This window comes from Apteryx rowi, unplaced genomic scaffold, assembly GCF_003343035.1.
Source record: "Apteryx rowi isolate R43461 unplaced genomic scaffold, aptRow1 scaffold_43, whole genome shotgun sequence".
NCBI classification, from domain to species: domain Eukaryota; kingdom Metazoa; phylum Chordata; class Aves; order Apterygiformes; family Apterygidae; genus Apteryx; species Apteryx rowi.
Genome location: NW_020450683.1, coordinates 2,293,349 through 2,318,752, shown reverse-complemented (window position 1 = coordinate 2,318,752; position 25,404 = coordinate 2,293,349). Strand labels below are relative to the sequence as shown.

The following is a 25,404-nucleotide window of genomic DNA, read 5'->3' as shown; positions in this document are numbered from 1 at the left end:
CAGAAGTGACACTCAATTAATGTGATTCATTAATTCTAACTGATTGTAATGGAAAGGTTTAAGATAATAGTTGTTCTTTTCAGAGTCATGCAGCCAGCATTTCAGTAGCCRCTTTCCTGTTCCCCTATCTAGCTTTGATCCACAGAAGAATCACCTACAGGTAGTATAACAGCAGGGAGAGATTTTTCAGAGGCCATCAGCTAATCAATTATTCTAAGTGAGTTCACAGGCTGAAGGAGTCCTCCAGCAATCTGACACGGGAGCAGCCTTCCATTGCCTCGCACCACACTAACACTTTTCCCTTGTGGTGGTTGCGACAAAATCCTCGACTAGATTTTCTTTTGTCCATGCCTTCCTCCCCACACAATAAACTTTGGCAAGGCCGCTGCCAAACACAGAATGTCTCTGCCTAGTCAAAAGGCTGCTTTGAAGAGCAGAACAAAAGTCAAGAGCACAATCAGATTTAAAAGGAAGAAAAYCACCCCTTTAGGCAGAGTAGCACATGGGCAGCCAGGTTGGATATCCTTAACCCTGGCTGCAGCTGTCTATTCTGCATGGCCTTGGACAGTCCTCTGTCCATCCCTCTTCCAAGCTGCTGTAAAGCGCATTTCATTAGCATGTGCACAGAGACACACGTTACGTGTTGTGACATGCAGACCAAGATGTTTTCTGCCCTAAGCCTCTGCCATGCAGAAGTTTCYCTAACACAAAAATCTGATAACGCCATTGGGTCCATGCGAGAACAGGACAGTGCCTCCATGAACTGAGATGGTTTTAGGAAAGTAACTCAGTGAAAAGGAGTGAGACATCTCAGGAAAGGCACCAGGAAAGTGGGCATGGGTTTCTTACAATGGCAGTGGAAGTGCTGTAGGGCTCTGTTTCTTTCTCCCACTTTCTTGTTCTCTGCCCAGGTGGCTATGCCTGGCCCAAACCTGAACGTAAGCCTGCAGCATCACACACGGAAAAACAGGGTAGGGCTGCAATGGGAGATCACTGGGGTTTGGGACTCATTGACCAGTGGGCCTTCCCAGATGTCTTCTACAGGTTCACTGCTGTCAAGTTGAGCAATGCTCTGTTAAGGTCAAGAACAGTCTTATCAGCCCTCCAAGACACGTTTATCCCACAAGAGTGACACGGGCTCTGCAGCCAACTGGCACAGAAGAGCCCACATCTGCACCTCTTTGCCTCCAAAACAGGGTGACCGCAATCAGCGCCCCTTTTGGGAATGGTCCCTGGCCCATGCTGATTCCCAAACTGTGCCTAGCGGATTTTTGACAGAGTGGTACTTGGCCTGGACCAGAGGTGTATTGGGGACCTTTCCTACAGTTTAACACTTGAGACTATGGCATGCRGTGCCTGCAAATGTTCCCCAGCACTGCTTAATTAACTGGTGTCGATACAGCCTGAGGACACAGCACACTGGGGGAGCAGAAGAGGAAAGCAAGGACAGGCTGCACAGTGCAGCTGTTCTGAGTTTACATATCCAAAAGCTGAGCCTTAAAGCACCTTGGAGGGTCCCAGCAGCCAGGCTGCACAGCTACTCGCTGCTTCCTAAGCAACCTGTGAGTGCACAGGTCCAGGGGAGGCATAATTCACACAAATGCAGCCTTTCCAGCCCTGTGAACCACCTGCATTATGCACCAAGACCTGCCTTCCCTGAAGCAGGGAAGGCTACAGGCTGTAACAGAGAGTGAATCCCCTTTCCACGGCGGGCTCATAAGGAAACAAACTTAGTGATTTTTAATTACCTATGAAGYAGGAAGCATGTCCATGTCCCAGGAACCTGCCTCTTTCCCAATAAAGCCTCTGATGGACTTGACCTCAGCAGGGGACCAGGGGTGATAAGCGCTGTTTGTTGTTCCTGCCGAGTTAACATTCCCTGGCTCACAGCAACGTCTCCAGAACTTGCTCAGCTGATGTTCACTTTATAAAAATAACTGTGGCGCCATGTGTTTTATGAAGTTCATGTTAACCCATTGTCAACAAACCCTTGTGGGCTGTGGCAAAATGAATCCCAGGGACTGGGGAATCAAAATTGTTTAGGGTGAGACAGGGGAATGGAACAGGAAATGGGAAAGAACAACACTAAATGCAGCCACAGGAGCTGCTTTCATACAGGGATTTCTGGGGTGGCAGCCAGGATGGGTCAACAGTGTCATGCCCAGACTGTAGGGCACTGCAAACAGAGAACACCACAGCGCTCTGTGGCACTAAGTATTTTATCCAGGAATAAACATACTGTAACAGAGACAGGCCTGTACTCTTAGAGCCTCTCTTCCCTYTATAGCTGGTATGTACAATATTTTCTATAAATGCAAATGACCTCCTGAACGCGAATGCAAATGACCCAAAATTTCATGACAACTTGAGCTCTGCTACCCCTAAGGCTTCTTCCCAGTCATTCCTGCACTGAGGCTCCAACCCAGAATACCCAGGGCCTTGCTAAAAGAAACAGAATAACAATCATAAAAACATCTAACTGTTCCCAAGAGACTCATAACCTAACCCTTCACAGCTGTTGGAGTGCAGGCTCCAATAATTTGGGTAAAATATCTTTTTCTAGCTCAAACAGCTAAGTATGCATTAGACCTCCCCATGTTCCTTCAGCTCTCAGCTTGGAGATCTTCCTCATCTTTCCCTCAACATTTATGACTGAGACAAGAGGCAGAAGTTTTCATGGTCACCACATTCCTGCCAGCTGCTACCCAGCCTCACAGGAAGAGATCTGCTTCTTGGGATGACTACAGTGAAATTCAGCTACAGATACTAGAAACCAGGGCAGAAATTATTGAACCAGAGAGTCATTTGTACTTCCCCCAAAACAGACTCCTGAATTTGTGGAGCCTTTGACAGACTCTATGTGTTTGTGCATATGTAGATGAAAGAAATAAGCAGATGAGTCTAGGTAAATATATTTTCTTGTAAAGCATTCAGAATAATGCCATTAAATGTCAAAGCATCATGTCATTTTGGTTCTGATGGCTCCTACCCTACTGAGAAATCTTCCAGGTCATTACTGAACTGGGTGGTTCACCTTCATCTTATACACAGAAAAGATCTTCTACATGCATACCTGGGAGACCGAGGGGTGAGGGGAGGCGCTGCCCCCAGCCACCCACACCCCCGTCCTGGCTTTGCTGAGGTCTCCATCAGCGGTGCAGGGTCCAGGCTAGACCCATCTGCAGAGACAGGAGCAGCTCATGCAYGCACCAGTCCCTCCAGAGACAGCCCTAGTTTGCATTGGTAATTTAGCATCTCCCTRGAGAAGCCAAATGCAGTAATGTCAGCAGGTCCCTAGAAGATGATCCTCGTGGGAACATCCTTCTTTGGAGTCCCTTTCAGAAGGGAGAGATCACCTGAATCATTAAAACTCCTGTATTGCAGGAGTGCACCTCCTCCACAAGAACATCACCCCAAGCCTCCACGGGCCACACACCTCCCCTGTGCCCACAGGGCTGGCTGAGGCTGTCCTGGAGGACGGCAGGGCTCCTCTGCGCAACGCACACTATGCCTAGAGGGAACAGTGCAGAGAATCAGGGCGAGCAGCACATGCACTCGCTCACACCCAACACTTCAGCTCCAGTAAAATATGCTGTCAGATCCTAATCAGCCAGGGGCCAGGACTGATCTTTTCTCCTTCCCCCAAAAGATTGCACTCGTGGCAGCAAAGGGGCTTCACAGCCTCATGTGAAGTATCTCGGGGGGGTCTCGGTTTTCTGGTGTCTGAGAGTCTTTACAGTCAGGAGAGAAACAAGCTCTTCCAGAGCACGGCGGTCCAACTTCTGTTCTAAACCACCTTCTAGAGAGACCCGAAATACCAAGAAGCACCTTCTCATGGCACAGACCCACTATTTATTATTATGTATGTAGCCCACATGCAGAGAGCCGGGACAAACACGGGATGCACCCTATCAGTCTATTTACTCTTATCTCTGTCTATAGCCGGCAAAAGTACTTTCGACAAACATGCACAAATCCCCACGGCAGGGAGGCATGGGCTCAAATACTGTATCCCATGGAAGTAGCCTCCCGGAATGGTGCTGTAAATGAATCAATGCAAGTAAATATCCCCCCTTCAGTGCTGGAAGGAGCCTGGGGTGAACAAAACCACTGCATGTATTCGGCAGGGCATTCTGCGGAGCACGTCCCCTGGCTGAACTGATATTGCCCTCTCCCAGCAGAAATAGGAGGGTCCAGAATGTTAAATTTTACCTTCTTCGGCTTCCAGATCCACCAGTGAAGATACCAACACGCCCATCTCCTGACATTTTTTGCTGTGGGCCTTTGACTTCATATGTTTAGTCAGATTCCCTGCAAGGAAACACAACATACATTTTGGTTAACATGGCTTTTTTTTTTTCTTTTTCCATTTTGCAAGCATGGCAGCAACAAGCTAACAATTTGGCTCAGAACAGGACAAAGGAGGTTATCTGACTCTCCCAAAGCCATCATCCACCGCCGTCAGATAACCCACGACTTGAGGCTAAATCCTCCTTTTAGTTCCTTTGCTGCAGGAATGGYGTGGAAGAGAGGAGGTACCGGCAGGGTAAAAGGGCTGTCATGCAAGCAGAAAAAGCAGCTGGGGTACACATTTCAGGTCGGGGGGAAGAAAAGTCCTGGATTGCATTGACTGTAGTGGTGCAGCAGAGAAAGAGTAGGAAACCAGGGAAGCGAGGCAAGCTCCTCAACACAACTCAGTCTGGCCATACCACTCAACTAGACCCAGCACACRTGGTCACCTGCCTGGACATGAGGAGCTCCTTAGCACGAGGGACTGAGGGCAGACCGGTAATACCAAAACAAATGTTTGAGCTGACAGCAGCAGGGGGAAGAAAACAGCCTGAGCTGAAGTGGGCCTTGGCCGCCTCTGCCTGAACAGCTGGATACAACTGTAGATAAAAGTAATTAGCAGGGCTGGCTGGGAAATGCAATTTCCAGCCTGAATAAYGTATCGAGCGGGAACGCTGGGGAGCGGGGAACCCCAGGGAGGCCGGCAGTCTGCCGGGGGGCAGCTGGGCAGCCCCGGGAGCTGGCAGGGGACCAGGCAGCCCAGCCTGCTGCGCACCTGGTTATGTTGACAGCTTTGAGAGAATCGGGGCATTCTTGAAAAATCAGCATTTCTTTTGGTGGAAAAACGCTCCTTCTCGGAAATTTTTTAACCAATGCTAGTATTGACTCAAGCATATGGGAATGTGGGGCTGAAACCATGTAGATGGGCACCCCTGCAGCACCCCCCAGCTGCTTTAGCTGGCAGGGTAGCTCGGATGCTCCGGCGTGCACTGAAGAGCCAGGCAAAAGGACTCAGCTCCCCGGAGCAGGAGTTACAGATACTCTCCGAAGTCCTGTGCACCAGGGTCTGGCAGCACTAAGAAAACGTGCTGAACGCTAATGAGTCCTTGGGGTCGGGATGGAAAGAGCGGCCCCTGCAAGGGGGAGCGGTTGCAGTCCGGGACATTGGGACATTCATTATTGCATGGAGACAGTGCGATGTGATAACCTGTGGGCTTGTCGGCCTCAAAAGGACTAGCTGGCTCTGATCTCTTTAATTCTTCTAACTCCCAAATTATGGGTAGGTTAATTAGGCAGTTATTAACCCTACTTATAGAAGAGGGAAGCTCAGAACAAGGGGGAAGCTTCAGGGTGGGAGGAGTACAGATAGGTGATAAGGAGAGAAAAAAGAAAGTGTAGGAGAAATAAAGGAAAAAAAGTCCCTTTTTTTCCTCATTTTTCCCTTTCCTCTCCCACACCTCTCTATGGGATGAGCTGATTGTTAATAAGAAGAAATCTAAGAAACTAAACTTGCTAAAGGAGTTGCTAAAACTCCTTCCAGCRGCTGCTTACTCTCGCAGCATAACCCAGGAGCTAGCTGAGCACCCCAAATTCACTGCAGCAATATGATGTGGCATCAGCCTTCCTGTTAGCTAACGCTTGCAAGCAGCACTGAACATGAGGCTTGTTTTTCCTCACAAAAATTTGAGGAAAATGGATTTTCACACTTTATTACAACCTTCAGCTGAGGACTGAGATCCCTCAGCAGATCTCCTGCAATCCAGAGAGTCCCCCGGTCCCTGAGCTGGGTGGGAGTATAGAGGGCCTCTATCAATCTCTCCCGCTGCTGCTTCAGTTAGTATAAATAAATAAGCAACTATTCACTGGAGCAGAGAATTACCCGTGATGCCCGCACAGCTCAGAAGAGTGCCATAACCATCTAGCTACCAAGTTAGTCTCTCTTTAGCCCATGAATTATTTATTTAGCCCATTTTATACAAAATGGAATAGCTCCAACAGGAAAGACCAAGAAAGAGAGACAAAGGTAGACTATATATCCTTGTGTATCTGGCACCCATCTAGGATGTGGCAGATGTGGATTCAAGTCCTTGCTCCAACGGATATTTAATAATTTTTAGCCAGCATAACAGCTCCAATAGGAGAGATTTATTATTTTTAAACTTCATGCCTAAATACCCTTAGCCTAGTGGTTAGGGCACTCGAACAGGAGGATGGGGCCAGCTTGGCTCAGGTCCTTGTTCCAAGTCAGACCTCTCTTTAACCATCTTTGATGAGGAATTCTGTTGTGAACCCAAGGTAAGGCAGTCCGACAAAAGCGTGTCCTCATATGGGCTGCTTTGGTTCCAGTGAATCAGCGTTTTTTTAAAAAGAAAAACTGTTTCACCAAAAAGTAGCCAACAAATTCAATTTGCAGCCTTATGGAACTGGCATTTAATTTTGGACCGAAATACCAAAAAGACAAACTGACTCAGTTTGTCAAAATCAAACCTTGCTGCTACTGTYCGTCACTGTACATCACACCTTACTGACAAAAATGACCCATCTTTGCTCAATTACCACGCCAAAATCCCTAACTGGATACCCACCACAGATGATACACACAGCAAACAAACCTCAGTAAATGCCCCGTGTGAGCAGGGGTTTATTTGTTAAACTATGGTCTGTGGTACCCCAGGAATCCACCTGCGAACCCCACGGTGGGAAGAGTGGGGACGGGAGGTCCACTGAGCATTTTGGTGCCACCCCATCCTAAACACAAGCGCACAAACTCCCTACATGCTTTGGCTAAATCAGAAGTTATGATGTTAATTAGCCGGGGGGCTGTTTAATGCAATCATCCGTTTTGGGCAAGACAGCAGCCACGCCGTACTCGAGGGAAGGACTCTAGTCCTCAGAGACACAGAGCGGCCAGCTTTGGCCACTTTGTCTGAAGGCTGAAGGTTAAACACAAAAGTCCTTCACTGCCCCATGCTGAAGTSCTGCCCCAGCTCCGGCGCGGTTCGCGGTGAACAGGCTCCTTCCCTTTTACTACTGTGGGATCAGGGCAGACACGGAGGYCCCAGCTGGCTGCTTCAGCAGCCTGCAGCTTTCAGCCTGTCRCTTAATTTTACCTCTGCTTTGGACTCAGCTCCACCCTGAGCAAAGGTTTGGCTTGACAGGCTCTGTCAGAAGCCATCAGTGTCATCTCTTTTTTATTTTATTCTATTTTATCTTTTTACTGGAGGCAGCTGTCCTTGAGCAAGGCAATGCCACGGCTTCTTCTTTCCTTCCCCATCCAGGCTGCCTGGATAGACATGAGCTGGTGGGCACTGCACAGGCAACACTAAAAATCTCTGTATGAGTGAGTTTATGTTAAATATCAGAGAAGTAATTCATAGTAAGTGTTACTTTCTTTCCGCTTCTACTTTCTTTTCCTTTTCTTTCCATCTTTCACCCTTGTTTGGTTAGATAAGGTAATATCCACACGCACTGATGAACAAGATAGACCTGAAGAGCTATAGGTGCAAATCCCACTRGTGCACACAAAAACAGCAGTACATCCATGCCCAGCTCCCTGCAGGCAGACAGGGCTGAAGCGTGCTCACTTCACAGAGAATAAAGTCCAAAAAAATGGGAATGCCACTATCCTTGCAGAGATGGGAGACACAGTGGACCGGATTCTTGTGTGACGTAGGTTTGCATCATTTCAAGGAAGTTAAGCGCTCGAGGCTTATTTACACCAACTGAAGATCTGAGTTATCATCTGGGGAGCAATTTGGAGGACAATGATATTTATCTTCTCAGAGTTCTTCTCACAGTTTGTGGTTTTAGACCCCTTAATTAATGCTGGCAGGATTAAATGCTCAAGTCCTTCAGCAAATTTCCAGTGAAAGCAACACTACTTTGCCTAAACAAAAGCTGAGTATGAATCCTGGAAGGAAGGACTCAGAGGAACTTGTTGCTTTACAGACTTCTGGCTTCTGCATAAAAAACAAACAAAAAATTCCGTAACATTGCTTCCTTGGAAACAGTGAAAAAATGTATTTGAAGGAGGAAGAGACTAGCAGGCAGGGAGGCTGGATTTAAGTAGCATAACAGTTATACTGAGTCTTAGGCAAGTTAAGTCCTTACTGAGGATTATTCACCATAAAGTTCCCAGGTTTGAAATAAATTGGCTATATGTAAATACATTCAGGAATGACTGGAAATGGTGACACCCCCCTAATTATTGCTACACATCAGAGCAGTACATGCAGTAGCAGCTCAGAGATGTTCTCTCTCATTATGCCTGCTCATAGCTATGTATTACCGGCTGCTTATGCTCTTCTGCTGTAGTGGGGTCTTATTCTGGACTTAAAGCAGCTTAAATACTTGTGTTGTTTTGAGAGCACTAAAACTCTAGTGTCCCACAAGCATTTAAAGCAGCTTAATAGGGGCTAGAAGCGGTTGCCTATTTAAATTATAAGAGGAAAATTAATTTTTCGGAATCTCTGGTTACCATAATTTCAGGGTTGCAGAGTTAAAATGAAAAGTAGGGATTGAAAAAGTTAAGGTTCCTGGAACAATTATCTTGACCATACTGGACATATACCATATTTGCTCTTTCTCCTACTAAAGGTAAACAATTTAGCAACAGCAACAACAAAAACCCCAGCAAACAACCAACTGCATGATCTCCGTGTCCAAGGTGACATTGCGATACAAATCTGTACAGCTTTCCTGGACTTAGTTATTTTCATGTTCTTCTCTTAAAGTAGTACGCAAGGAGAACAACAGYGATTCTATAACTAGCAGACTTCTATTTTGCTAAGAGAATGAAGCGTACTCATACACAGAGGAGCAGCAGTAGGCCAATACTCTTGGTCCCAGACAAACCCTTGACATAGGCCTTATGTGTGTGATTTAAATATTGCACAGGCCTTGATTTAGGTCTCTACATGGAGATAATGTCCCCTCTTGAGAATCTGTAAGAGGGAAAGCCTTAATTTATACAATTTATTGGGCAAAAGATTCCAAATTGGTTTAAGTTTTACTATTATCTTATACCCTTATTGACTTTAAGATTAAAGGAGAGACTTTGAACATCTAGTCTGCCTGGCTGGCTTGATACAGGCTATGAAAAATTAACCATCTTCTGGATTAAGCCCATCAGCTTGTGTTAGACCAAAACTAATCTTCCAGAAAGGTACCCAGCCTGGATTTGCAGATCTCAAAATACAGAGAATTAGCACATTTCCCACTGAGGCTTGTTCTAAGGCTTAATAGCTGCACTGTTTAAAAAAATAACAGCTAATATTTCATTTGGAATTGCCAGTCTTTGACTTCCAGCCCTCATTCCTTTTCTACCTTTCCCCGGTAAATTAAAGAACCGTTTTGCTCACAGTGTTTCTTCTCACGTCTGGACCACTGGGTCGTTTTCTGTTCCCAGTGACACGTCTCACGCCACATTGCGTAAGGGAGCATGCAGCAAATTCCTGAGGATAGCTCTCTCCTCACCACATCCGAGCCCTGCGAAATCCCGAGGAAAGGGGGGACAAAGGTGTGTTCCAGAAGTGGTTCCACGGGAACGCTCAGATCCTTTCCCTCTTCCCGACTGTTGAGGAAGGGCCCCAGCACACGCAGGGGGCAGGGACATTTTGCAAATCTATATATCAATCTGCCTGTTGTAACAGCAGTTAATTCTTTCAGAGCTTTCAGCCAGTTGGACCTGCTCTGGAGTTTCCAGAGGAGGCTTAGCAGAGCGCTGAGTCGGCTACAGCAGTAATAATAATAAACTGTGCAGCCATAACCTTGCCTTTAAGGGCTGCGGGGGTAATGCATTTAATATATTAACATGTTCAATAACCTCAGTGCCTGTCATGTGCTGATTTAAGGAACTGCAAACTAATTTATTAAAGGGGGACTATGACTGAGGACATGAAGAAGTCTGGTGTCTGGAAACTGTGAGTGGACCAGACTATCAAATGGGTATCTTCAGCCAACAGGCACTGATGTCCTTTACGCAAGCACCTTTTAAATTAATGCAAAGCTTCTCGTCCCTTCCGACCTCTAAGCAAAGGCAGTGGCATGGGCACAGCGAGCTGCTCCATACGGTTTGTCCAGAAATCTAAGAAATCGCAAGCAATCAGAACCTGAGAGTCTGATGTGAGTCTGAATCACATCAGAAAATAGCTACGGAGGAGGATTATGTCTGCACAGGGGAGAAATGAAAGTGCCAACAGTGATCCACATCCCCACGAGGAGGAACGAAGAAAGGGGCTGCGCTTCCCTACTGGGTCGTGATACAAGTGACCAGAAGGAAAGACTTGCAGTTCCTGTGTTCCCCTCTGGGACACAGGTCAAGGCAAAAGCTCTCCCTGACCTTCCTGAGAGAGAAAATTGTTAGATAGCGACTTCTTCTTCATTTCCTTCCTGGTAAGAAAACAATGAAGAAGCTGCTTAACTTCCTTTTAACAACTTCTTCGAGGCCACCGTAACAAACCTCTTAGGAGAGCGCCACTACACTGGAGGTACAGACACCTCATTAAAGAGGCACATTTATACCTGGTCCAGAAATATAAAACCAACTAAACATTTACAAACCAAATTTCCAAGACTGTTTCCACCAACTAAATGAACACGCAAAAATCTCATGGATTTTCTTTGAAATAATAATAAGAATAATAATAAAACATTTCCCTGCAGTTCTGTAACCCAAAAGAACAGCTTTGTTTACAACGAAAGAAATGCACAAAAAGCAGACAAAGAGCATAATTAGCGAAAAGCAGAAAATATTTAAAGCTCTTTCTTTTGCAGAAGTTTTCCCAGCTCTTGGAACACAGATAAGGATTTTATGGGGGGGAGGGGAGGGAGGGAAAGGGGGGAGGGAACATTTTTAACCAGATAAAGATCCTCATTAAAAATAATAATAAAAAAAAAAAGTTAAACTGCTTCCAGCATACTTGAGAGTTTAGAGCATTAGATCATACTGGAGAGATCTACCACAGCCAAAATGAAGACAGCTCCATAGATATCCCCCTTGAGTTTACACTGAAGGCTAAAATTAACCTTGGAAAACTGATTTCTAAAAGAGCTTCGACTCAACTTATATTTTTGCAAGTCCGGGAGCAAGAGCTCCAGCTTCTCTATTCTGCAATTAACTGCAGTTGCAAAACTGTACACCAGAAGGGAGGTTCCTTGAGAATCAGGGCCCAGATGAACTTATTCTAGATGTCTCCAAAATAAACCATGAAACCTCTGGTTCTGCAAACCTGCTGGACCTCTGCTTCACACTCTATCACCAACCGCAAAGATTCTGCAGTGGGACTTTAACTGATGATTTCATCAGCACACCAGGCAGCACAGAACTTTTCTCACCCTCCAGTAACCRTTTCAAACGTCCATGTGTCTGCACCAGGAAAGCAAACAGCTTTTACTCAAATGCTTCACAGTTATGTGGAATACAAACTTGCTTGCTGGATGCAGCCAGGGCTTTGCCACCCATCTTCCAGCAAAGAGACACTTTCATGCAATTCCAAGATGCCATCATGCAACTATATGTCCTAAAATTGCTGATCCATGGAACTTCTGACCCCTCATGCATCCATAGGCAAATGGATAATTTTGCATTCAAATTCCAGAACCATCTTTTTTTTGGAAGGAAGTATTTCCACGCTACCTTCCTCGCGCAAGGTTCTTGCAAAGCTGAAGAAGGGAAGTCCCTTTGAGGCAAAGGGACTATTTGCAATGTGCAATCAGCACAGTCAGTGCTGACAGTTTGTGCTTCAAGGCAGCAGAGAGGGAGAGCAAAGCAGCCAGAGAGATGGTAAAAAGAATGGTTTGATCTTGGCATCCTGAATAAAAACCTAATAGAAGCATGATGGAAAGCAAGGTGAAGTGACGAAAGGGACTGAATGGATTCAGCTCCTTCAAAGGAAAACCTCAGAACAAAGTAACAAAAGCAAGAGGGAAAGAGAAAGAAAATGAATCAGAAAGAAACCTAGGTGCTCCAGGTTGCGGGGGAGAGAAAGAACAGTCCCTTGGATCTGCTGCATGTGTCTGACAAGAGAATTTGGCCTCAAATTCAGTATCATTTCCCCAGGCTACCATACGACTGGCGATTGCCAACACTTTACAGAGAAATCACCCACCAGCTTTACCAACAAAACCATCAGCTCTGGGCACTGCCCACTAAGCCCCCTGAAACATCTGGAGTTCAAGGCACTTGTCTAGCGCCAAGGTGCAGGCAGGGACGTACTGGGGAACGTGCCCTTCACTGGCACTTCTGGGTACAGAATGCACGCCACCGTTCACATAGCACCCAGTGCCCTCCTCCCCATGTCCACACRGTGCTGCTTTCTCTGGTAACGGTGGCTGTTTGAGACTGATGCTCTTCTCAGGTGATTATCTCTCCCAGCAGTGTTATTTTCTGGGATTTCCTATGATGCAGCTATAGTTTGCAATGGACATTTATGTTTATAATCAAGAAAACAAACTCAATCTCTTTACTGTGTGACTTGAAGGAACCAAAGATGGAGGACAGAGCTTTAAAACTCACGGCTAACAAGGTGGCAGACTCACATGAGAAGTCAAAGGAACCTGGCACCTTTGGCAGTTGGGTGCTTTTGACAATTTTACCCACAGTTTCTTGCAAGAGACAGGCATTTTTGCATGTGGTTTTGCATGTTTCTGATAGTCTACTTGCACCRTCCATTTTTCCAAGCACCTGAGATACAAGTTGACTATACTGAAGTTGACCTTTGGACTGAGGCAGTGATGGGGGTTGCTCATGAAGAAAATCTGGTGGTAATGAGGTTATGGATCATTAATGACTAGACATCTTGGAATGGAGGTCTTTCAAGAAAAGTCTATTGATGTGATATATAAAATGCTTAAGCTACATGCAACTGCAAAGGATGAAAATGTTCAGCGCAAATATAGAGCACTAGCACAAAAAGCCACCCAAAGACTATCTACAGGTTCCCAGTCAGGGATGTTTGCTTGTAGCCAGAAGCTCTTGATTCTGATTCTGGGGTGGTTTTTCTTTTTAAAACCCTGCCAGTGAAGCTGCATTTCAGGATCATTTCCTTTAAGAAACACAAAGAGGACGGCGCAGATGCTCTGCTGCAGGCCAGCAACGATGCCCTCCGCAGTGACTCGGTAGGACACACGTGAGCTTAACACAGTGCTGGTTCTCTTCTGAAAATTTCAGCCAATTTAAGACTCCCTCATCCCCCTCCCTCCAACTCCTGGGGGTTTCCAGACCCTGGGAAGGTTTTTCCTTCCCCTTCATAAGTGCCCCCAAGAAGGCTTGTAAGTCAATATACTAAGCAGAGGAGCTAGGAGCTGACTGTCTCTTACCTTTGGTTTTAAAAGCAAAGTTACAGTACTTGCAGACATATGGCCTGACGTCTGTGTGCGTGCGAATGTGTTTCTTCAGCATGCTGGGTTTCTTGCAGCGAATTCCACACTCCTCACATACATACTTCCCTCTTCCACGGCCTCGCACATACACATACTCTTCGTTTGATTTGTACCTATGAGCAACAGGTGTCATGATAAAAAAAAAAAAAAGAAGATTCCCACCTCAAAAGTAGTCACAACTTTCCTAGATTAATTCAGCATGTTATTGACACCACAGGTCTCATTTACCATTTGCTAGCCCTGATTAATTAGGCTAAACTCAAAATATCTTGAAGCCCTTTTGCCCAAATGCTTGCCTCCTCTCCTGGAATGTGTTTTTATGCCCTGCATCTGCCTCTCTGGACAAATACCCCGAAGTCTGAGATCAAGTCACAGGGTCACCCAAACATCCTAATTTTCCCCATCTTCAATCACAAACCAATACACTCATAATAGCCTGAATTACATATGTCACAGTCCAGCTTAGCTGCCTGAATCAGCTCTCTCTCAGCCTGCACTATATTCTAAAATATAGTGCAAAGTACTGAAAAAATATATCCCAGATAAATCTCTTGTGATATAACCTTTCCGCCCCTTGGGACAACAGTAAAAGCCACCTGAAAAGACCATAATGCCGCACTGAAACTTGTGGTCCCTGCACAGACTCCTGCCAGTATGAGAGACATCCAGAATGGACACAAAACAAGAAAATATCCATTTCTTTAACATGCTGTATTAACACCAAATGTTATGACTCCAGACTCCGGGCTCTTTTATCATTGGCACAATATCAGGACTTAGGTTTACCCGAGAGAATGAGATTGGTCATCCTTCCTTCACATTATATATTCATTTGTTTTCTGTCCACGCATTAGCACGTAGGGAAGGCTACAGTGATGTGGGTTTGAAAAATATTTGTGAGAGTCAGACAAATCATTTAGCCTCCTGCAGTTTAGCAAATGGAGTCTGTAATTTCCTGTACTTGCAGCACAAGAAGAATAAGGTAACATGAAATTGGTCCCCTCAGATTTTTAAGAGCCTGAGTTTTTAAAGAGTGGAACTTCTTGTAACTCAGTGTTTTTCTGTACAGCATGAAACATGTCTGGTCTTCAGAAAGCTCTGAACATCCACACTTGAAAATCAGACCCTCTAGAACATCTTAATAGGGGAATCCAAAGACACACACAACATCACCGGTCACCTCTTAGTATCTTCCTGATATGCCTACTCCAAACAAGAATGGGGAAAAACTATCAGCCACTCTAAGCAGAAACTGAATAGAAATAGCAGCACAAAGCATTAGGGATAGCTAGGTTGCTTAAATAAGGGAAAATATAGTCAATCATAAAAAAAAATATAACGCAAAATAACAACGTCATTTAAATTTAAGCAAAAATACATGAATCCAGCACTGAACTGATATAATGACAGTGGCCCGGTCTACACAGGAGCATCCAGGAAAATGTATCCATGTTTCCCACAGCTGTGGATATCAAAGTCGGCAAGTTACATTGCATGAACCTTTGAATCTTCTACTCACTCAGAATGCATGCGGCCTTGATTCAATTTTGTTCACTTCATTTGGAAGTGAACTGATAATTTCAATTTCACGTGGGTCTTCAGGGGACTTACTTCACATGAAATTCAGAATAATTTTCTTAGGTGCCCCCTGGTAGACATGAGATATGAGCTAAATCGTTCATCTCCTGCCAAATTCTGGGCTCTCTTCCTCAAGTTCTTATCTGTAAAATGGGGGCAGAACCGCTTCGCTACTTCAGAGGTGAGATGTGAGGAGATGCTTAAAAGATGTTGAGTTGATCACACTTTAAGGTGATAAGGTTGCAGAAGTCTCCTAGGTAGGTTCAGACACAGACTGGGGAAGAGAGAGAAAAAATGGGTGTCTAGTTAGCCCCAGTCCAGCCTAAAATGCCAGGAGCAGTGCCAGCATAATCAGTTCTTGGTACCTAACAGCTACACAAAGGGGAACAGCTCATATTTTTGTCCTTTAGTGTCAGCAGAACTTCTCCAGACACAAGCAGGGTCATCTGGTAGCCCAGATACTCCCACATACTCCATCTCCTGTAAGTGAAGCCACAGAAATGCCATCTACCCGCAAAAAAAAAAAAAACACCAAAAAACTTAATCACAAGGTTTTCATTATTTGGCCAGAGGGGACTGAGCTGGCATCTGAGGAGCACACACTGACTTCAAGCCTCCACCACAGGATGCCTGCCATACATATACTAAGGTATCCATAATTAATGTCTAAGGATGCCCTATGTCCCTTCTTCATTCATGCAGTGATTCAACGCTACCGCAGTGAAAGCAGCCCAGAAAACCCTGTTCCTGTTTCCTGTTCAAATCCTTATTTCACTTTTTTCTGTCATTATGCTGGTAATCACCTTGCCATTTAAAAAATGAAATTGCTCCTTTATCAGCCTTGTACTTGCACTACCCTTAATTACACTCTCACATGGAAATCTCTAAGCAAGTCCTTTGTGTCCAGCAGTCCCCCCATCAGCCTTATTAAAGCTATCAGGGCTGGCTTTTCCTGGATAAAGTGACATGTGATATAATCTGAAATTAGACATTACAGTTTGACACTCAGAGTGACTAAGCCATCCTTCATGACAGACATTTTTCAACAGCTCACTGCGACCATGTGTATAACACATAGGGAGAGCAGAGAAACAGAAAAAGAGAAGTAACCTAAAGAAATACCAAACCAAACAACAACAAGAAAGGAAGGTGGGCAATTTGGCCACAAAATAGGAGAAGGCTGCTGCAAATGCCATCTGTCTACCTCAAAGGCAGTAATATGTTTATGGAGATAATTACTTCAGTATGCGTCTGGTTTCTCTGTGGATCTAATATGCTCATATGATTTGCATCAGAAAGACAAATCAATGACAGCCCACTTCACTTAAAGATTTACCCTGGACAAGGGATCTTCCTGCTCTGTAGCATTCGCTGTAACCAGATTCCTCTAATATCCACAGTCTGAGATCGTGTCAGCAAGTCTGTGCTTCTTCTGCAGAGCACTGTAGAACTCACAATCCTGTAGTTAGCAACGTAAATCTCCTACGGTGTCATGGCTCCAATCTAATACTAAGATGATTTGAAACCCAGAAGGCAAACTGGCCATTAGGAGCTCAGAGACTAATTTTGGAAATAGTTCTTTCAAACAAATACATGAAAAGATAAAAAATTGGTTATTCGATGCATTTTCAAAGGGTTATTTGATGTGCTCTGCTAGCAAATGCACATTTGTTGAATTTCGCGCTACCACTACAAATACTTTTCAGAGCAAGAGGAATTGGCACAGCCGTGGCAGTATCTGCTGGCAGCAGCAAGCAGTACCAGATTCAGAGATGTCAATGCCAAAATGGGCCATCACTGTCAAAAGTTACAAGAAACCTGACAATGGGATAACATGAACCTGGAGAAAATTTTCTCTTAACCCTTTCCCTTAAATTTAGTGGAAACCTAAATCCATGAAGCATTTATTCCTTTGCAGGTTTTAGGAGGCTTAGTTTTGAATATTTGCTGTTACAAATATCTGGCCATTTTTCTAAGCCACAGACACTTCTTTTTTTCTCAGTGCTGTCAGCCACACCCAAAATCTTCATGTGGCTGAAAACCGCAGGATAAAGCCTGGGAGAGCAGAGGTGGAAGGTAGTTCTGCTGGTAGTCTCCCAGCGGGAAGGGAGAGCGGCTTTCTTGGGGTCTCATTGCTCCACTGCAAGACACCACTGGGCTGATCACCCCTACTCTCCTGCTTCCTACAAGCAGCCAGCAATTCATATTGCCCTGCAAAGCGTTTGCTGGTGCAGCTTTGCTTGTCACGAGATAAAGCCTCAGCACAGCAGCTGCACTTAAACTACTTGCAAGTCACACATAGCCATCCTGCTCTTGCAAATATCCAAAATTTGTAAGTTTAATAATGTATTATGGTAAAAAATGTCCCTGGTTAATTTTGCAGTGAGTGAACAAATATTTCCTTGACTGGTTTTGACATTTGTTACATTCACTTGCTTGCTTTTTGCTTTTTTGGTACAAACTAACAGAAATCGGATATCTGATCCCCTTCCTGAGCTGCTACAATTAGTTTACAGTCAAGTGAATTGAGTAGCTCCAGTTGCTGCCTTCAGTGTAAGTATTCCGGTTTTATTGATGGTCCATTTTGTCTGTCATCATGCTGCCCACTCATCTGGCTCGGCTTAATCCCTTTGGAAGTTCCTGACAGTCTGCCCTGGTATTAACTAATCTAATTTACGTTTTGTGCCACCTGCAAAATTTGCCAGATCTCTGATAAATGCTTAACTATTACAATGTTATTAATTATTAGGAAGGTACAGCCTTTAGTACAGCCCCCCACCACCACCACCAGACAATCGGACAAGTTCTTCCACAGTGACCCCCTGCATTACCAGCTCCGAAACTGCATGTGCATTCCAGCAGAAGTACTTATTCGTACCCTTGGTATATCCTAGAGAAATACAGGGTGGCAGTCTCTACAAGACTGTACCCTACGTTAAGGATCAACACACACAGGTTTGCCCTGAAAGTCAGACAGTTACTACGAAATCTCCCATAACTCAAGCCAAGCTACCGCATAACAAGTAAAAGTATTTCTTTACAAAACCCAGACAAGACAATGTCATTTCCAGGTTTCTAAAAGCATCATATAAACCTTCTAGTGCCCTAATTTAACAGATGGGGATGCTGCACCAAGACAAACAAAAGAACTTCCAAAGAATTATACAGGAAGACAGAGAAAGAACCGGGAATCAGGAGGACCTGGTGGAGAAATCTCCTCTTCACTGTATAAATAATGGATCTTTTGCAAAAGGCATTGGCTCAGCTCCAGTGAAACAGCAGAAGACAAGCATCAAGCTGAACGAGACCACGTCACCTAAACTGGACATACATAAGGAAGCGTAGTATGAAGGCATTATTACAAACATCCTCCTGTTCTTCAGTTGAATATTGGTTGGTCAAATAAAATTTCAACACTGAAAGAACTGCACCACCCAGGATGAGCAGCTCACAGGCAACAAAGCTAGGGCTCCTACTCAGTAACGCATCGGGCAGGGACTATCTTCTGTCACATGTATAACTCTGCCTAAAACAATGGGACCCTCATTTTGGCTGGACCCTAATTCAGACAACAAACCAGTACTGATGTTTCAAAGACAAATAGTTGGCTTGGACACATGGCAGGGGGAATCCCTCAGGGACTGAGGGGTACCAAATCTTCCCTTAACCTGCATCATACACGCTGATGGAGCAGGTGGCCCTGGAGACTGTGCAGAGCTGGTCCATATGCACACAGACGCGTGCCGCTAGCATGGGAAGAGCGGATGGGAGAGTCACTGATTCCCGGGTCACTGCTCCCCGTCACAACACACTGCAACGACTCCAGTGCACACAGCTCTTGGCACATGCACAGGAGGTGGAAGAATGTGCTCTGTCAAGAGTTCTCCCTTTTATGGCTGACAGTGGACAGCAGATTAAAATATTACAAACACAGCCCCCTCTCAGGAGTGCTGCTGTGGTTAGCTCCCTTACGCATTTCAGTCCCATGGCTGCTTACGGCTGCAGGATGGAGGGGCAAGGCAGAGAGACACCGAGACAAACTCACAGACCACAGACACTTCAGCGTCTGATTTGAAAACCTGCAGCTTTGATTACGTCTCTTCTGCATAAATGGCAACCAGAAAAACATGGAAAAAAACCCACATCTCATCCCAGATTTCTATGGCCCTTCCAAGTTTGTTCAAACGAATGAAGGACAGAAGCAAAGTCTAAACAACTGCAGGCTCACTTCAGAAAAGGTGACATTTGATGACTCCTAGAGTTTGTGTTTATTCATTAAAAATACAGTAAGATGTGAATAATGCGATTGGTTTATCAATAGTAAGGTTTGGCCAGAGACAGTATGGAATGGCAGATAAAGCAATGGACCAAAAAGGAGGAGACAGGAGTAAAATGAGATACCTTTAAATGCTGAACAGGGTAGCTGGACTAGCTAACAGTCATCTCCATCTCTAACCACTACAAGTTTAGGAAAGGAAACACAGCCGGTACTCAGCTACACATTTCTTTGGTCTGACCATATTTTGGGATGAACTTCCTTTCCCTCCCAGCAGACATTTAAACTGTTACTGGATACTAACATTAAAGACAGACAACATACAGAATTACCCATGCTATCAACAAACCAATCCCATTAACTAGATAAATATAACTAAAAGCATTGCTCAGAATTTCAGGATCAAGTCCCAGCTGTAATTCTGGTCTTTTGCAGAGGAAGTACTGCCAGCTCAAGCAAACTAATGCCAGGGTTTACTGCTTTCCCTTCATGGACCCCTTTCACTTGGGACTAACAACTGCAGAACTGTCCCCTGGGCTCTGAGCATCACCCTGGTGAGACTATGAGCTGATCTGTGCAGCATGGTGTGAAGAAACAAGGTTGTGGCCTTTAGCTACAGTGGTCTTTGCAGGATGACTCCAACCACTGTTTAAGTTGCTGGAAAACCCCTCACTTTAGACTCTTTATCCTCCTGCCAGGTGGTTTAAAGAGCAGGACAGCAACAAGAGAAAGCAGAAAAACAGAATCATTTTTGAATAAAAATTAACAAACTCCCATCCATTGTGGGGCAATGTACTTAGCTGCCACATGTTTCTCTGACTGACACTTCCCTGTCCATCCTCCCCAGCCTTGTTACACTGTGAGAGGACTTCAATGGGACTTTGGCAACCTGGCGAAAAGTGTAGGACATTTTGGCAGGGAAGGAGCGAGGAAGCAAGCTTCCATTTTTGCAAATGTTCTGCCAGCCTAGCATCAGCACCAAGAAGTAGGTCTTGCCAAGCTGTCTCACATGCTTCCCATTGAAATGGACCATTACATCTCCACGTACAGCAACCAGGATCACATTCTGTCCCTGTTAACTCCTGACCATGCTGTGCAGTGCATTTAAACTCTCTTGCATTTTTTACCCATAGAGCTGACTATGAGGACCACCTCTAACCACGAACCATTCATGAGGATATCATGCCAAGCTCAGTAGAAGAACTTTTGTTCCAATCCCAATACTTCTTTCCAGGCCCTCGGCTCCAAAAAACATCTCATAATCAAGCAAGTAATACTTGTAGAAATACACAGGACAGTCAGTAACAGTAATTTTTGCAGTTTTAATTTCACTATGCAATGCGGGAACTTCTTCACAAACATGACTTTGTGATCTTCTTCTGTGTTTTGCCATTCATTGCTGACATTTCATATTCATTTCCCGCCTATGATGGGGGAAGCTATGTACAGAGTAGCACACCAACTATTTGTCACTTATCAAGAAGTATCTTTATGAAATAGTTGGAAAGCATTGAAGAAAAACACGGTATTTACAGATGGAGATCCCATTTGCCTACATCAGGAGAGCTACCGGTCAAGGACATCTTATTGCTGGTTTTTAAATCTACTAGTAGTGATCAATCTGCATTTGCTCAGAGAACTGAACTGGCAAAGTTATATGAGCATCAAATATTGTTCTTTCTGTATTAAGTTATATCAGAAGCAGATCAAACTTTTACAAAGAAACTCTTTAAAGCATTTTGCACAGAAGTGTCCTTCGCCCCACCAAAACGTAGCACCTCCAAAGGGGAAGCTATTGCTTATGATCATACAATCTTTTGGGGAAAAAAGAGGTGATGATCAAAAAATGAACAAGTTTCTTGCATGTAAGACCTCTCTGTGTTCTGTGTCATGAGGTTAGCCACTGACTGAATGACAGGCAAAAGCAAAGCACAGAACAGCATATCCGCTCACATGGAAACCGGCATTCCTTGACAATGCTGGTTTCCTACAGAGCAGAACGCTCCGTAGTCTTCCCAGCAATGCTCTCTGCCACGATTGCAACATGCAGATCGCTTCAACAAGAAACTCTAAAGGCAACTTCAGAAATAAATGCATGCTGCTCATTTCCTCTCCACAGGAATTTAAGCATGGATAGAAGGGGTAGGAATTTTATGGCACTGAAAAAAAAAAAAAAAATCACTGCACAGGGCAGCTCATGCCTAAGTTACCCTGCCTGCTTTTTGTAATATTCCTGGGTGGGTCCTCATAGCTCAGATTTTACCTAAGGCAATTTTCCACATTTCTTCAAATGGGAAACAATAAAGTGGGTGTACCCCACACTGTACTCCTTGTGATCACAGCTCTGCCAGCATGACCTCGGTGGCACTGGGGCTGAGTGGGACACGCCAGCTGCTTCAGAAGTGATGCTAGCACCATGGGTGGTCAAGGCACTTCCAAAAGCAGATCGGTGATTGTCTGACCAGCCTGCAAAAATGAACACTGGCAGAGTCCATGTATCATTCAAAAAGCCACATGAGTTGCTTCCTTTAGTGCTGCACTGTGACAGGACAGTCAGACCACCAGGATTTGGGGATGCTGCTGTAGAAACATCAAGTCAAGGAAATCTTTCTCGATCTGATCACATTTGGGACACTATGTCTGGGTGTTGCATTTCAAAATTAGTATGACGCCAGCAAAGACAAAAAAAAAAAAAAAAGAGGAAAACAACATCTCTGGTGAAGGGGATGGATGCAAAGATGAATTTGGGAGGAAAACACACAAACCTGAATGATCCAAACATCATACTAAACAATAGACAGGAAAAGGTCTCGGGACAGGCTAGTCATCTGGAAAGAGGTACACTATGGGTAGGATGGAGAGACATTTCTTTATTATTTAAGGTTATCCTACAAACTATGGGGTAAAACTAAGAAATGGAAAATATAAGCTAAATACGAGGAAACGTGGGCAGTCTCTTCAAGTAGGTTGCTGTAAATTCACTGGAAGAACTGACAGTAATTCTGACACCTGCATAATACACATCTGTTTCCAGAAATAGACAAATAGAGTGAAAGCAATACAAAAAATATGCATAAACATGCCAAATCCACACAAGAATCTTTCACTAGCATAAAATTGCACGCCAGAGAAAGACTTTTAAAGGCATTCCTCCATCAGCAGAAGCCCAAGCAAAGAGGTAGTTACACATACATTAAATCCTTTTGCCAGTAGAGCTGCTTTGTTTGAAGAAGTGTTGTGGGCTACCGGGACAAGAGAAATTTGTGATCGTGTAAGCTGGTCCGCACCGGGAGGAATTGCTATGACAGCTCCACCAACAGAGCCGTATCATCTGATCTTTCCTAACGTGGAGCTTGTCCAAGAGTGGTGTGGTCTGTCCAAGACAGACCATGAGATTTCCTTCAATTAAATTAAACCAACACAGAGCTAGCATAATACGAGCAAACATTCTATATGGATGTATTCTGCAAAAATGGTGCAGTTTTATATTACTCCACAGAATTTTACGCCTGAGTGAAAGCTTGATTCAATTTTGGGTTGTGGCATCAGACCTCTTCCACTCTATTAAAAGTAAAATTACAGTTACACTCATTATGCTTCTATCTGCTTCATCTTCTCTATGCTTTAATCATTTAATTGTCATTGCAAGCTGCTCTAAAAACACATCTATTTCAGAGAAAATCAGTTTAAATAGTTCTACACTGCTTTATATAAGCTGACAATCTGGCCTTTGATTACTAAAATGCACTTACAGATCAAATGAGACTTAGAAAAATGAAAATACATTCACTGCAAGGTGAAAGTATTTCACTGCAAGGCAAGTGCATACTCCCTGCAAGGTGGCCGGTTTTAGCCATCTAAGCATGAAGAACTGTGGAATAATATTGATTGTGTGCACAGGCTAAATAGTCCCTTCTGGGCTTTCTCTCCATTTCGTGCAGTTGCAAGAGCAGGGAGGTACTGCAAAAACTTCCTCAGCCTCACACTTCTCATTTAGTAATTGGGCCATGTGTCCCTATGCTCAGTAGATGCCGCACAAAACTCGAACAATTATTGCAGAGCACATGCAATCTAAACATCTCAACCCACTATCACAGTGATGGAAACAGCAACGAGAAAATTAAGTAATTAGTTGCTGCAGTGTTTTGTAACAACAAAGACATAACGGCAGCGACACAAAACACCACTGCTGGCTTCCACCTCCACGTGCCCATTTCTAAATTTTCCCTATATGTTATTAGAATAAATCAAAAAGCTGGAGCTTTTTTTTCCCAGCACCAGTCAGACAAGGTAGGTCATGATACAAAAGTCCACACAGGTAAGCACGCACACAACTCCCAGGGCGCTACTCCAACACCGCCTTTCCCTTTTGAAGATCAAACACAAATAGAATGAAATACTAGATAAGAAACAACCGCCGCAAACTCATATAGCTGATTCATAAAACATTCATAGAGAAAGTCTAGTGTGGAAATCCCCATAGATGACCTGCCTCAAGCCCATTTCTTCCTCCTCCACCCCCACCAGAATTGATTAAACAATTTCCCAAGAATCTGACATTAATGACTCCCTCTGACTCTAAATGATTCTTTTCCGTCACAGATACTTCTTGTTCTCAAAACAGTTCTTTCTGCAGCCATAATTCTAAGCGCTGTGATGGATCCTGGATGCCATCAGTGTTTTAATTATAGGCTGTCTTCTTGTCCTTCTGCTGCATTTCAAGTCAAGAAGGAGGAACTGTGTTTGGTGGCCTTATTCCAATAGTTTATTTTTCAGTACTGCCTGCACTCCCTGCGGTACTTGCATTCTTGAAGGYATGTTAGGGTCTGTAATATTTGCTGATGCTAAACAGCTCATCAAAGTCTTTACAAAACGGTTTTGCATCGAGATCAGTTACAACTCACAATATTTCAACCTGTACTACGTTGAACTTGTATCTCCAATATAAGAAACAAGAGCTTATATTAATATATTCTGCCCACTGCTCTTCTTGCATATGCTGTATGGTCTTTAGCTCCAGCCCCCTGACTTTATTTCACAGCTGCTAGCAATATATGCTGGAGCTTAGCTTAACATAGTTACAAACATTCAAAGAAATAGACTTCTTTATCATTATGAGAATGTGGCCTCTGAGACGCATAACCACAAATGCATTTTGATTGTGTATTTCTGTATACTTGAGCAAAGAACCACCCACTTTCAACAAAAGCATGCTTTCAGGGTAAACATGACACCTCGTCGTTCAGGTTGGATATCATCACATTGTAGTTACCCTCCACATTTATTTCAAGCAGATTTTTTCCYACACCATTTACTGAAAGTTTGATGCCATTAATTAGCATTTCTCACATTTTCTGACTTTTTCCACTTGAGAAACAGCATTTTCTGTAGCCCAGTAGAAATTCAGTTCTTTTCAAAGTCAAGTCCGTTCCTTACAGTAACCACGCTTTGGGCTGATTTTTACTTACATGGGTAAGTACTACCAATACTTCAGTCTGTAATTAGTCCATTTATTAACTGCTGAAATTCACGTGCTACAGGATTAAGATCTGTGATGTAACAGTCATTGGAGTCTCTTGGCAGCCATTTTCTTGCAAAAAAATTGCCTTCCTGAGTGACAGTCTAGTATGACTCAAAGCTTATCCCATTCGTGGATGACTTYTTCTCTGGATTTCAATCCCCTTCTGGCTCTGACTGGAACGTACAGAGGATGCTCAGCACTTCTGGGCCTGATGTGTGAGCAGGTCTGGAAGAGCTCATTCTTGAGTTTTTCTCCTGAAAGCCGCCTGGCTCCAGGACGCTGTTACCTCCTCCTCTAGCACTCTGCGCAGTTCCCATCCATTCTGAGGGGTTCACGTTGCTCTGCTTGCTCCGGTTTT

General features: G+C 44.2%; 1 protein-coding gene across 1 annotated transcript in view; it reads right to left on the bottom strand.

Moving 5' to 3' along the window:
• Nucleotides 1-25,404, bottom strand: part of HIVEP3 (human immunodeficiency virus type I enhancer binding protein 3) — a 66,434-nt gene that overhangs the window by 8,866 nt on the left and 32,164 nt on the right. The window contains exons 3-4 of the mRNA XM_026076416.1: nucleotides 13,609-13,784; nucleotides 4,213-4,311 (exon numbers count right to left, since the gene is read on the bottom strand). Coding sequence (XP_025932201.1) covers nucleotides 4,213-4,311; nucleotides 13,609-13,784 — 275 coding nt within the window. The remainder of the gene's footprint in view (nucleotides 1-4,212; nucleotides 4,312-13,608; nucleotides 13,785-25,404) is intronic.